The 15,614-nt window shown below is 34.2% G+C and overlaps 1 protein-coding gene across 2 annotated transcripts in view; it reads right to left on the reverse strand.

The window, feature by feature from the left end:
• Positions 1 to 15,614, reverse strand: part of SCFD1 (sec1 family domain containing 1) — a 103,811-nt gene that overhangs the window by 52,392 nt on the left and 35,805 nt on the right. For both annotated transcript variants that reach the window (XM_055309121.1, XM_055309120.1), the window contains exons 12-14: positions 12,560 to 12,650; positions 11,932 to 12,005; positions 11,160 to 11,241 (exon numbers count right to left, since the gene is read on the reverse strand). In XM_055309121.1, coding sequence (XP_055165096.1) covers positions 11,160 to 11,241; positions 11,932 to 12,005; positions 12,560 to 12,650 — 247 coding nt within the window. The remainder of the gene's footprint in view (positions 1 to 11,159; positions 11,242 to 11,931; positions 12,006 to 12,559; positions 12,651 to 15,614) is intronic.

The following is a 15,614-nucleotide window of genomic DNA, read 5'->3' on the forward strand; positions in this document are numbered from 1 at the left end:
CTCTTAAAAGTTATACTCAGGAAACGAAGAATAAACTAAATTTGAAGTAAGCACAAGAAAAAATAAAAATCTGAGCAGAAATCAGTGAGACTAAAAACAAGAAAGCAACAGAGAAAATCACCAGAACCAAAAGCTGGCTCTTTAAAAACATCAATAAAATTGATAATTATCTAGACAGGTTAACTATGAAAAAAGGAGAGAAAACACAAACGGAAAATATCAGATATGAAGGAGAGGCCATTACTACTGATCCTAGGACATCAAAAGGATAATGAGAGTATTCTGAACAACATTATGCCTACAAACTTGGGAGCCTAGACAAAATGAGCCACTGCTTTGAAAGACACAATCCATAAAAACTCACTAAAACTGAAAATGTCTACATTATTAAAGAAATCAATAACAAATAACCTCCCATCACAGAAAGTATAAGGTCTAATTGTGTTCACTAGGGAATTCTGCCAAACATTTAAAGTAGAAATTATAATAATTCTCTACAATCTCTTTCAGAAAATAGAATACAAATCATGATAAACTAGATTCTTTCCAGCTAAGATCAGGAGCAAGGCAAGGATGCCCCCTCTCACATTCCTATTTAACATCATACTGGTAGTCCTAGCAAATGCAATAACAACTCTTCATTTGCCGATGACATAATTGTCAATGTAGAAAATTTAAAAAAACAACAAAAAATTTCTGGAACTAATAAGCAACTATAGCACAGTTGCAGGATACAAGGTTAATACACAAAAGTTAATGGCTACAATAGGAAAAAGGCAAGGATGTCCACTCTTGCACTCTTTCAACATCATAAGGGAGGTCTTAGTTAATGCAATTAGAAAGAAAAGGAAATAAGACGAATAGAGACTGGGAAGGAAGGAATAAAACTGTCTTCGTTCACAGATAACATGCTTGTCTATATAGAAAATCCCAAAGAAAAACAAAAACTCTAGGAACTAGTAAGTGATTATAGCAAGGTTGCAGGATACAAGGGTAATATATAAAAGCCAATTGCTTTCTGATACACTAGCAATTTTGAAAATAAAAAAATACTATTTTCATTAGTACTCAAAAAATAAGTAAATGAAATAGTTATAAATCTAAAAAAATACATATAAGATCTGTATAAGGAAAGCTACAAAACTGATTTAAAACGCAAAGAACAACCAAATAAATGGAGAGATATTCCATGTTCTTCCCAACTTGATCTATAGATTCAATACAATCTCAATCAAATTCCCAGCAAGTTATTTTGTGGATATCAACAAACTGATTCTAAGGTTTATATGAAGACAAAGAAGACCAAGAATAACCAAAACAATATTCAAGAAAAAAGAGGACCTTATGATGTAAAATACAGCTACAATACCTAATTGCATGTTACTAGCCCAAATGTAGGACAAATATATCAATGGAACAGAAAACAGAATGCAGAAATAGACCCACACAAATAGTCAACCTATCTCCACAGAGAAGCAAAAGCAATTCAATGGAGAAAGGATAGTCTTTTCAACAAATGGTGCTGGAACAACTGAGTATCTACATGCAAAAGAAAAAAAAATGAATCTAGACACAGCCTCTATTGTCTATGGCAACACCAAAGGCATGACCCACAAAATAAACAAACAAAAATCAATAGGCTGGACTTAATTAAAATTAAAAGCTTCTGTTCTATGAAAGATACTGTCAAGAGAATGAGAAGAAAATATTTACAAAAGATATATCCATTAGAGGATTCCCCCCCCCAAATACAAAGAATGCTTAAAACTCAACATTAAGAAAATAAACAACCCAGTTAAAAAATGGGCTAACGATGGGAACAGACACCCCACTAAAGAAGATCCAGATGGCAAGTAAGCATATGAAAAATGATCCAGGGGATCCCTGGGTGGCTCATAGGTTTAGCCCCTGCCTTCAGCCCAGGGCATGATCCTGGAGTCCGGGATCGAGTCCCGCATTGGGCTCCCTGCATGGAGCCTGCTTCTCCCTCTGCCTGTGTCTCTGCCTCTCTCTCTCTCAGTCTCTCTCTCTCTCTGTGTGTGTCTCTCATGAATAAACAAGTAAAATCTTAAAAAAAAAAAAGATGATCCACATCATTTGTCACTAGGAAAATGCAAATTAAAACGATGTGATACCACTACACATATATTAGAAGGGCTGAAATCGAACACTGACAACACTAAATGCTGGTAAGGATGTGAAGCAACAAGACTCTCATTCATTGCTGGTGGGGATGCAAAATAGCGTAGCCACTTTGGAAGAGTTTGGCAGTGGGCAGTTTTATTACAAATCTAAACAATACTCTTACCATATCGCCCAGCAACCAACTCCTTAGTATTTACTCAAAGGAGGTGAAAACACATCCACTCAAATACATTTTCATGGACGTTTATAGCATCTTAATTTACAATTGCCAAAAAGTTGAAAGCTATCAAGATGCCTTGCAACAGTTGAACAGATAAACAAAATGTGGTACATCTAGGCAATGAAAAGACAGATCTTAAATGTACATTAAGTCAAAGAGGTCGATGTGAAAAGGCTACATACTGCAATGATTCCAACTACATGGCATCCTGAAAAAAGTACCATGGAGACAGTAGAAAGATCAGTGTCAGGGACTCAGCGGAAGGGAAATAGGGACAAGCAGGGCATAGATGATTTTTAGAGCAGTGAAACTATTCTGTATGATTCTGTAATATGGACACATGTCATTATACATTTGTCAAAAACCATGGAATGTATAACAGCAAGAGTGAACCCTAATGAAAACTATGGGCTTTGGTTAGTAACAATGTATTAATATTGGTTTATAAATTGTTACAAATATACCACACTAATGCAAGATGCTAAATATAGGGGAAACTGAGGGTGGGTGATAAAGGGGTATATGGAAATTCTCTGTACTTTTCATTTATTTTTCTCTATAAATGTAAAACTATTCTAAAAATAGTCTATTAGTTAAAAAACAATTAAATATGCATATAACTGTAAACAAAAGGGTCATTTTTTTGGTAAAGGGTCACATTTAATAGAGCGTAACAAAATCTTGGGAAAATTTGTGTAGTCTGAATAACACCTTTTACTTTTACCTCTTCACTTTTTTTTTTTTAAGATTTTATTTATTTATTCATAAGAAACACAAAGAGAGAGCCAGAGACATAGGCAGAGGAGAAGCAGGCTCCATGTAAGGAGCCCGATGTGGGACTTGATCCTGGGACTCCAGGATCATGCTCTGAGCCAAAGGCAGACGCTTAACCGCTGAGCTACCCAGGCATCCCAACTTCTTTACAGGTGTTACATCCAATAACTCAAAAAATATACAGAGAGGATTTTGCATGTGCTTAAAAAAGACATACTTGACACATTTATAATAATTACAGAGTACATCATATACTTGTTTGTATGTGTATTAACGTTTGCTCTCAGTCAGTATGTAACTCTAGCATGGAATTTGATTCTTGAGGTACTATTCAGTACTTCAATGTAACTGACCTTTAAAAAAAATCCACGTTCTAAAAAGTGTATTTGTTCTATGAAACAATTTAAAAGTTTACCACTACATTTTCATTTTCTATTTAAGCATTCATGGACACAAAATCCAGACAAGAGGGGTGCCTGGGTAGCCACCACTCAGGCACCTCTCAGTTGATTAAACTGACCTTGATTTCAGTTCAGGTCATGATCTCAGGATCCTGGAGGCTGCTTGGGATTCTCTCTCTCTCCCTCTACCCCCTCAACTCCTGCTTGTGCACTCTCTCTCAAAGATGACAAGAGGATTCAGTAAATTTTATTTCTAACATTATTTGATCAAGGAAGAAAGCTAGTAATTTGTGGAATCTATTTATAACTCTGTCCCAAGGTTCCTTCTTGCTTGAATGTCTGAAGTTCCACAGAACGTTTACAAATGACTGTGGAAAACAGGAGCCAGAGGACAGAGAAGTTCTTTAAAGGTTATGTTTGATTTTGATTTTCATTAATTATTCTCTTTGGCTGTTCCATGTACTGTTATCATAAACTACCTCAAATTTTGTAGAACAAGGTGAGGTATAAATAAATAAAATGTGAGAAGTTTATGAAAAAAATAAGGAATGCATGTCTTCTCCTTTTAAACATTTTACTCCTTATCTCAATTTGCTTCTACTCTGCATTTATTCTACTGTATATTCCTCTAAGGGAAAAAATTTTATAAAATTCTCCTGGGCTTACCTATTCATATATTACACAGCATATCCTGTTTCTTGCTACTCTAGGTCTCTTTAAACTTGAAGCCAAAAAACTCACATTATTAAAATTAATCTTGGCTTTCTCAATGGCTTAGGCAAAAATGTTTTTGTTTTGTTACTTTTTTATCTTATTGAAGTATAACTTGACAATATAACTGATGTAATACAAAATTTATTAAGTTTTAATATACATACACCCATAAAATCATGAACACGATCCAGATAGTGAACCTATCATTCATTATCCAGTAAAGTTTCCTTGTTGTAATGCCTCCCTTTTGGCCCTCCAACACTCTTCTCCAGGTTACCAGGCAAGCACTGATATGCATTTTGTCACTACAGATTACCTTGCATTTTTATGAAATTTATGTAAATGCAATCATAGATGATGTACTCTTCTTTATTTTTTTTTATTTATTTATGATAGTCACACACACAGAGAGAGAGAGAGAGAGAGAGAGAGAGACGCAGAGACACAGGCAGAGGGAGAAGCAGGCTCAATGCACCGGGAGCCTGACGCGGGATTCGATCCCGAGTCTCCAGGATCACGCCCTGGGCCAAAGGCAGGCGCCAAACCGCTGCGCCACCCAGGGATCCCTGTACTCTTCTTTAACGTGGCTTCTTTCACTCAATATATTTGAGATTCATCCATATTCTTTCAATAATACCTTCCTTCTTATTGCCAAATAGTATTCCATTTTATGGAAATACTAAGATTTATTTATACAATTCAGCTCTGGTGGACATTGAGCTGTTTCCAATTTTTGGTTATTATAATGAAGTTGCTGTGAATATATGTGTACAATAAACATAGACTATCATTTGTCTTGGGTAACTACCTAGGAATGGCATGGCTGGACCAATGACTGGTTTCTGTTTAACATTTTAAGAAACCAAGAAACTATTTTCCAAAGTGGAATATCATTTTATATTTCATGATTGATTGATTTTTAAACTTTATACATTAAAAAAAAAAGACTATTTATTTGACAGAGAGAGAGAGCACACAAGTAGGAGGAGCAGCAGGCAGAGAAACAGGGAAAAGCAGGCTTCCCACTGAGCTAAGAGCCAGATGTGGGGCTTGATCCCAGAACTCTGGGATCATGACCCAAGCTGAAGACAGATGCTTAACTGATTGAGCCACCCAGGCACCTTTTTAGACATTTTTAATACATGTGTAGAGATGTCTCGTGGTTTTGCTTCCATTTTTCTACTGATTATTGATGTTGAACTTATCATCTAGATATCTTTTTCAGATAAGTCTCTGTTTAAGTCTTTTTGCCCTTTTAGTTAGGTTATTTGCTTATCAAATGTTCTGAGAAGTCTTTATTTCTTTGAATTTAACCTTTATAATTGGGTCTCAATGACAATCCTTCATCACTGCAAAAGCAGATGGCAGAGAAGTGAGAGCAAAGAACTAGAGAAAGGTAATTTCACACTTTTTATTTTTTGAGATGTGGAAAGACTCCTGAAATTCATAGTGAGAAGTTAAAGGATATTCCACTCATTCGAGAGCTATCTTTGGTCATAATAAAAAAAAAAAACCTTCAAGTTCTGATAGTGACTAATCTTATTTGGGTAAGAAGAGTTAAAATACAATGATAGCTTATCCACTGGGTCTTTCTATTACAGAATATATTGTCCCCCTGCCTTGAAAAGACACCAAAGTTATATGAACATTTACTTGATATATATATATTGAGATCATTTAAAATACAGCCAAAGAAATGTTCTGATTTCTAGTACAGTAAAATTTCTTCCCTACTGTGATAGGGGAGTAGTGACCAGTTAATCAGCTACTGTAAAGAATGACAAAAAAAACCCTCATGTGTTGTGTGTATATACATATATTCTGAATACTGCCTTTTAACTTAAGACCTAAAATATAGGGATCCCTGGGTGGCGCAGCGGTTTGGCGCCTGCCTTTGGCCCAGGGCGCGATCCTGGAGACCCGGGATCGAGTCCCACGTCGGGCTCTCAGTGCATGGAGCCTGCTTCTCCCTCTGCCTGTGTCTCTGCCTCTCTCTATCTCGCTCTCTGTGTGACTATCATAAATAAATTTAAAAAAGAATTAAAAAAAAAAGACCTAAAATATACAATTGTCTGTCAATCTTGATATACAATTGTCTGTCAATCTTGATGTAGGTTCAACACCTCTTCTTTGAGTACAGAGGTTTCACTGAATTTTTTATTCTTTCCTGCACAAAGCACACTTATAAGGGATCACCTATGATTTCCAGTTTTAGTTTCTTTGAAGTGGAACCAAAAAACTTCTAGACATCCGCAAGGCAATTTTAGTATTTTTCAAGATTTTCCAATTTTTAGTTAAGTTTTTCCTTTTTTAGCCAGTACTAATTTAAACAATAGTTAAATCACAATCTTCAGTAAATCTAAGGTGTATAACCTAGTTTTAAAGAAACAATCCTCCTTTCTTCTCATATAATTGGCATAGACTGGAATCAAACATAAATAACTCTTAGGTAAACAAAAAATTCAATCTGTGAGGCATCCTAGCTGCCAGTTGTTAGCATGTCATAATGTGACCAGCAGCTGCTATGTTTTATAGAAGGAATAAAAGGCATCGGTTAATTTGGTCTATTGACTGGTGGAAATCAATAAAGAGAGTTTTTATTTTTAAAGCTTATCTTCCCCTAGAAAAGAGAAGTTGAGCCAAAGAAATATAAGTACCCCAGAGGAGATGCTATAGTTAAAAGGCAGCATTACTACCAAGGGCTGAGCCTTATTCAGAATATAGACCTAAGGCAGTACATCTGCTTGATCTATGTCTTTAGCTCTAATTCAGTACCCCTGAACTTTCTCCACAAGAAGCAGCAAAACAAAAATGAGAATTCAGCACCAATGAAGCTTCAATCCATAACAGTTTATTAACAGCTTGTTTTTTTGCTGGATGTATTCAGATTCAGATGGACGTGTTCAGATGTTAGAGATCTTCCTTTCAGGTGGGAGCATTAAGGGAAAGAACGCGTCTTGCTATTTCTCTCATCTACTATGACTTTTTTTTTTTTAAGATTTTATTTATTCATCCATGAGAAACACAGAAAGAGAGAGGCAGAGACAGAGGCAGAGGGAGAAGCAGGATCCACGCAGGGAGCCTGATGCAGAACTTAATCCCGGCACCACGAGATCACGCCCTGAGCCAAAGGCAGATGCCCAACTGCTGATCCACCCAGGTGTCCCAACATCTACTATGACTTACACATAGGTGTCTTTTCATTTTCTTAGGTATCTTCTAAAGAATACTTTATTCAGTTTGACTATGCAGGTGAGGTAACAAGAACTGAAATAAATTGTGTCTATAAAATTACTTCATCCCAGGAGCCATTTCCCAACACCCAGCAAGTGGTAAAGCCATACTTGTATTAGAAATGAAAGAATAGCTAAAGAAGAGATTTAAAAGGTATGGAATACTCAAATGAGAATTCAACAATTCACTCTTTTAATCTATTAAACTAAAGTTAAAATCTAAAATCCTTAGAATATTAATATAGGTAATAATATTTGCCAAAGTTGTTGCAAATTGATGCACTATTTCTAGCTTTCCACCAAAACACTGATTGACAGATAACTGTCATGACTTCTAAAGAAATTACTTCCTTTTAGTACTCTGTTTTGGAAAATAATCTAAGGAAATGTAAAAAAGCAGCTATGATCTAAACTTCCCAAAAGAAAAATTTGCAAAACTGCAATGAAGATGAATACCTAGAGAAATGTTCTAAGATCTCTGCATGAAAAGTCATAATATTCTTGCCAATAGTAATAAAAAATATTTACCACTTAGGTGAATAAAAGTTTACAAAGAAGTGAGGCTCAAATAGTTAACAAATTCTGGTGAAAAGAGCAAGAGATCACAGAGAAAATACTTAATGTTAACATTAACATTATAGCCAGAGGTACGTGGCATAGAATAGTCATAGTACAAATAACCAAGCCACTTAAAAGTAAATATTATAAGGTTGAAAATTTAATTATTACAAAAACTTTAAGAAGAAATTTTATAACTAGCAGTAATAAGCAATAATGGGAATAGAAGAATTTATATGCTAACTCTGACAAGAAATAATAACTTAAAAGAGTTGGCCAACATTACAAAGGACTTGTCACAAAAACATTTAAATTTTTCTATACTAAAAGAATTTATATCAGAATGTTTCTTAGAGTATGCAGCTTATTAAATACAAGTATGACTGACATGTAAATATTTATGATAAATATGCTCCTTAATCAATGATATTTAAAGATGTTCTGATGTTGACTGGGTTTCTTAGAATGACTAAGTGAGGAACAGTATATCCTGTAGAGGACATCATTTTCCTTCTGCAAGCGATTTTATAGTATGGTTTCTTTAAATCAGACCCCGTTGAAAGGGGGTTTTCCTTGAGTTACAGCAAAAAATTATCCCCAAAATGTGTAGCTTTTATATAAAGTCACTTAACACACTGAATGCCAAATTAGTTTGAACTTGTTTTATAAAGAGAGCCAAATGACCAGTTCTTAGAGCAGAAATATATGTGTCATGCATGGTAGCATGTTAAAGTCAGATAGATGGCCTCTATTACCACAAAATATTTTGAAAAACTCATAAAATCATTAGGGTAAAATTACAAACAAACATTATGAAGCATTTATACTAAATTTTGCCTTTAAACACCATTTTTCACCTAAACAGCAGTAATAGCTATCTTTCAACACCACACTTGTGTCCAGAACTCAGCCATCACTCACACTCCTCAATTCTCCATTTAAAACGTAAATCAGATGTCACTAATCTCCAATGACTTCCCATCATATTTAAGTTGCTATTTCTCTTGATCCCATAGTCTATCACCTTTTCCCTCCTCACCATAAGCACTATTAGTCTTCTTTTACATACTTAAACATACCAACCTTGTTCCTTGCCTTAAGGCCTTTGCACTTTTTAGTTCCTCTGATGGAATGCCTGGCCCTGAGATTTTTATTAAGTCGCTCCTTGTGATTCAGCTCTCAACTCAAACATCACATTAAAGGTGATTTCTCTAACTACCTATTCCTAACCACTTAGAGTAGCCCTCTCAGCTGCTCTCCATCACCTCATATCACCCTGTTTTTTGTTTTCACATCACCTAAATGACTGAAATTATCTTGGTTTCTAATTTGGGTACTTTGTTTATTGTCACTACAATATTAGCTCCAAGAGAATAGAGAACTTGTCTTATTTACCACAAAACTTCCAGGGCCTAGCACAACACAAAATCACTGAATAAACATGACTGAATAAATCAATTACTTTAGGTCGAATTTTTTCACACCATAAGCTCTGACCTAGAGTATATTCATATAAGTTTGTAGCAAGATAATTTTGTGAAGTTTTATGAATAGGATGAAACTGTGTGCTTTCTATAGGTACCATAATAGTTACTTTGGGTTACACAAGTCAGGTTTGGTGGTAGGAGCTGAGCTTGGCATTTTCCTGGTTTTAGAACTATGAGACCTGGGGTCAGAAAATAAAATATAAGAATCAATAAACTTTACTAAGGAAATACATAAGCAAAAAACCCTAAAGTCAAAGAAAATCCATAGAACAGCTTAAATCTTAAAGCCCATATAGGACTATTAACTATCATAGCTTAGAATTTGTTTTTACTTCTTGTCTATTTATTTGCATGTAGCACCTAGCACCTTGCCTGGCACACAGCAAGTACTCGAAAAATGTTTAATGGATCATAAGTTCCTCAGTATATAATTACAGTTTAACAGATATAAACTAGAACTTATATTTTGTCTTGATGCAATAAATTTTTAAAAACTTTTTATATTAGATTCATTCTTCACCTTGTAAGCAAAGCCTGTCTCTCCTACTGAAGGAAATTCTCAGTATAGCTCTCTGTTGTATTTCACCTGGTTATATACATTATGTCCACAGGAGACAGTGACCTCAGGTGTTTACAGACCTGAGCAGCCTTTTCCCATTTTATAAAGATGCTACATATGGAAGGGAAAATATCATCAGCAGAGTCATCTATAAACAGCACAGTTATCTATTCCCGTAGGTACATGAAAATAGCAAATATCAATCAATACTGTGAAGTAGAACAAAAGAAATTATGCATGTTTAAATTCCATGCTGCACAATGTCTATTATCCATTTGTACTGGCTCCTTCTTATTCTCTATAGCTCTTTAGATCATTAAAAAAGAAAAACATGTTTAAGTCCCCTTTCCATAAATCCAAGCTGTTATCAACATCCTTGAATTTGGAACAAGTATATTTAACTTTTTCACATTGCTTTTTGAAATGTAACATATCACATGGAAAGTAGGGGTCGGTAATAATGATGTCCTAGTGTATGGTCAATCTGTCACTGAAATTCAGCTCCATGTCCAGAGAATAAGCAACAGTAGAATACTGAAGGATTAATTAAGTCAGGGTGACTTATTATGAACAAAGTAATAAGATAATAGAACTATGATAACAACATATAGAAAATACAACCTATTTTTTTCAAAATCACAGTACAACAGGAGATGGAAGCTTTAATGCTAAAAGACTCATCTAAAAACTAAGAGTTAATGGATATTTTAGATAGTACTATAGTAAAAGGAGTGTCTAAATCTATATTCCTGATGGTTTGTTAGACACAGGTCTACTGTTAACAGAGTAGTAAATGCAGAGATAGTTATTGAGGCAATAATAGGCAATATAATAGAAATACCAGAGATTATAACTTCTATTTACTGTACATGTGACCTTGGCAAAATTCTTTCTGGATTCTTAAGCTTTCTCATTTGCAAAAAATGAAGATAATAATGTTGCCTTTGGTAATTATATTTCATAATGTTATATTGAGGCCTCAACGAGAGAATGAATATGAAATCATCTTAAGTATAAAACCCTACATAAGTAGAATACATAAATACTGTAGGGGGGGGTTAAATTTACCTTTATATGTTCTAAAACAGCAGTGGCAACATTTGTATGGAGATCAATAAGTCTTTTTTTTTCAAGGAGTTCTGGCAAAGAACTACAAGTATCAAAAAATTGAAAATTAACCATTAAATTTTCTAAGAAAATGACACAGACCTTAATAAAACACACCTGAGTGTTTCCTCTGAGGAAACTTAGAACAGTAAAAAAGTTACAAGATGACAAATTAAACTGTCAACCGAATTTAACCTCTAGGTTTTACTCTATACGGTATTCACTACTTTAATACAGGTTAAATGCTTCTTGTTTTAAAGTAATCTGTCTCTTAAATATCATTATTCCACCATTTCACTTTCTGATCCCAAAATCTGGAGGTTCAGAACATAATCAGATTAATGGAAATATGATTTTACTTATATATCTAAAACACATTTCTTCTCTCCTTGATAGCATTTCATAAGTATCAGAAAGAAATTGTGCTTAACCTTTAGTTAATAAAATAATAGCAATGATAAAATAAATAATAACTTGTATTATTACCACCAATACTATCTTCTTGGTAAATATATCCCCATTATACAATTTTAATTAGTTAAAGAAGTAAATGATCTGCTGTATGAAGGTAATTTAACTCAGTCTGAACAAGTTAAAAACAGTTTAGTTTTTTTTTTTTAAAGGTCTATACTACTACCTACTATTTCTTATTATTAAAAACTTTAGCCAAGTTTTTAACGTTCAAAATAAATCTTATCAATAAAGACTTAAAGAGCATATATTGCTTACTTACCTAACTGCTGATGTTAGCTTAGCAGTATTGTCAGAAAGCATACTTATGGCTCCTTCGTCTTCCCCTTCTAGTCCCTGAGGAGGAAAAAAAGATCTCAGAAGCATAAAAATCAATATATTCCTAAGATCATTGATAAACACTAAGATTTAGGTCACAGAGTAACAAATCTTTTTCCTGTAAGGAATGAGCCTATCCATTTTTGACAGTTACAGAAAAGTTCTGGTCACCACCAGTCTAGTAAGTTGGATGATGATGGACCAGCAGGTATTTTCAGATAAAGAAATAGGTCCAGAGACTTGCCACAGCTCATGTAGTAATAAATAGTAGAGCTGAACTCTGAGGTTAGGTCAAAGTGTAGTAGAATGAGCAGCACTGGAAAAGATATCTCTAAAGTAAAGCCACATTATCTATTTTTTTCAGATCATAAATTCAGAATTTTTTTTTTAAATTGTGCTCTTCTTAGTATTTAGGTTTCTTTTTAAAAAAGATCTTTTATCTAAGTTGAGAATACTTTTGTTATTAAAGCAACAAATGGTTTCAAATTTTCATGAGAAAACAAAGTAAAGCTTTTTCTCTCCAGATATCCTTCTGCTTCCCTGTAGATCTAAGAAAGCAAACGGAATCTTACCATAATGCTCTTAAGTCGTTTAACCTCATCTTCCTGTGCTCTGTAAGATTCCAGTTCTTGCTGAACTGATTCTGCAACTTCTGGGAATGGACTGAAATAGTATTGAAAACAAGAGGAACTGTGAGTATGATATTAAAATATTGATTTTTGTGTGAATTCTGAAATACATCCAATGAGGAATTATTTTTATTGTAAATATACCTATTTGGATTGGAATATATTTAATATATGACACAGCATATTTAGCATAAAAAATATGCATATCCTTGGATATTTACTTATAAATACTATTTCTTTAAAATGCATGTAATTCTTATACAACTAAGCAAATTTAAATTTATTTCTATTATTTTCATTAACCATATCACATTTTTCTTTACCTATACACTGTTAGAAAAAAAGTAAAATATTAAAGTGACTGAAAAACAAAAAAGAGAAGGCATGGTATATGAAACATCAATTAAATATTACTACCCAAATTAATACGACTGTCACATGGTTCATATAATTACAAAGATGGCATTTAAAAAATATTTCATGCAAGTAATTGTGAGAAAAATCTTTTAATTCTGTAAGCTTAATATCTTACTGCTAGTAAAAGTAGAATATAGGCTACTTTTGTTGGTCTAACGCCTGATGTCTTCCTCCAGGCAAGTGTGGTTTAGCAGTAATTTCCATTGACTTCAGACACAAGTGATCTGCAAACACTGATAGCTTTGGTAGAAAAAATTTCACAGGGCACTAATCTTGAATAATTCTAAATAAATGTACATTGATCATAAAAGGGTTCCTAACATAAATATTTTTCATTTATAGCTGTAGAGGCCAGAAGCTTTTCTTCCTTTAAGAAATAAAAGGTCCTGTCTGAGCAGCGATTAAACAGAAACCCTTGCCCTGAGACTTGATAACACTTGATTAATGACAGCACATACTATCCAGTAGAGACTGAGAGAAATGACAGAAGACCCTGAGAGGATTTTAAGGAACATGGCCCAGTTTTACACAACCACCACAGGCACAAACCTCAGCTTCCGCAGCCCCTATGCTGGCAGAACAGAGCACTGAACCTATTGAAACATGCTGGTTGAACCAGATGTTCCTGAAATCTCCAGTATCTTCAGATCTCAGGGCTAACAGACAATAACTGCTTATATTTACGGAGTATTTACTGTATGCCAAACACAATGCTAAGAATGTGTCTCTATTCTCATATATAATCTAACCACTGTCTTGGTGAGGTACACACTATTATTAATTAGGACCAGAGCCTTTTGGGATCTTCTAAAATTGGGATTTATTCTTGCTTTTAACGATGATAACCGGATGACTTTGGGAAAGTTTCTTTGTTATATTATTTCACTTAATCTTCATCACAACCTTCTCAAATAGGGTAAGAGGTAGAATTATCATCCCTAAATTTTACCGATGAGGAAACTGAAGTTCAGAGAGGTTTAAGTTACTTGTTTTACTCTACACTATCTGCCAGTGTCTTTGTGCCCACATTACTATTACTATAGTTCTAGAATATTGTAGTACGATATGTGAGTGAGAGTTATTCAGGGCTATTCTTACTTACAAACAAAAAATTAAAGTCCTTAATATTCAACTGACTTTTTAGATTGTTCCTAAATATACACATTAAAAAATTCATATCTTCCAGATTTGAATGAAGACTTTTATAAAGCTTTTTACTATTAGAAAATCTAAATCTTAAAATTAATTTTAAAATACCCTGCATCCTCTATAAATAATGTAAATGTAACTTCTTGTACTTTGCCATTATGTAAAAGAGCATAGACTATGGAATTCCAAGGAGAGGGATCCCTGGGTGGCGCAGCGGTTTGGCGCCTGCCTTTGGCCCAGGGCGCAATCCTGGAGACCCGGGATCGAATTCCATATCGGGCTCCCGGTGCATGGAGCCTGCTTCTCCCTCTGCCTATGTCTCTGCCTCTCTCTCTCTCTCTGTGACTATCATAAAATAAAAAAATTAAATAAAAAAAAAAAAAAGGAATTCCAAGGAGAAAACTATTTAAAACAAATTACAGGAGCAGCCTGGGTGGCTCAGTGGTTTAGCGCCTGCCTTCAGCCCACATCCCCTAGTGTGATCCTGGGGACCCCGGATCGAGTCCCACGTCAGGCTCCCTGCATGGAGCCTGCTTCTCCCTCTGCCTCTCTCTCTCTCTTTCTCACTGTGTCTCTCATGAATAAATAAATAAAATTTTTAAAAAATAAAAAAAATTAAATTAAATTAAAAAAATTACAACAGTACCCAAACTGCCAGTCAGAAAGAGGAAAATAATAATTTTCTCTACTGAGAAAATAAAATTCCTTGTTATAAGCAATGTGACTTTCCAATGTTAAAAAAAAAAAAGTTATAAAAAAAAAAGACAAAACACACAAAAAACCCAGCTGGTTGAATCACGTCTATATCTTACTTCTCTTTAAACATAAATGAGGCCAAAAAGAACAGCCCTATCAAGGACTTGGTCACATACATAGGTACAGTAATACCTGAAATACTCAAAATTATAATAACAAATAACATTGTATTTCCATAATTGCTGATGAGCAGCATTCTTTTTCTAAGAATGATTTTTTCCAGCCTGTTCAGAATGGTTTGTTTAGCCATAATGACCACTAGATCACGTTTTTTTTTTTTTTTTTAAAACAATTACTGAGCCCATGAAGTATCCTAAACTTTAAGGGGCATAGCAATACATGGGATCTGTATATCTGCCTATAAAAAAATCACACAACAAATTAGTATTTCTAATGTACTTTAAATAAATGTTTTTCAGGCTTAGGTATTCTTTCTCCACAGATATCTAAAACTGGGTTTGTATGAAGGCAAACATGGAACAGAGAGGGAAGATTACATTTCAATGTTTCTCTATCACAAATATCTATTTTAGTGAAAGGCAGAAATGGTTTTGTAGAGGGTCAATGGGGACAGCAAAAAAATTTAGAAAGACTATCTCTAAAATCTACAAAATCATATAGTATGAGTTTACTGAAAAGAGAAGTGGTCCCAAAAAACAACCAACAAGAAACCACC

This window comes from Nyctereutes procyonoides, unplaced genomic scaffold, assembly GCF_905146905.1.
Source record: "Nyctereutes procyonoides isolate TBG_1078 unplaced genomic scaffold, NYPRO_anot_genome, whole genome shotgun sequence".
Lineage (NCBI taxonomy): Eukaryota > Metazoa > Chordata > Mammalia > Carnivora > Canidae > Nyctereutes > Nyctereutes procyonoides.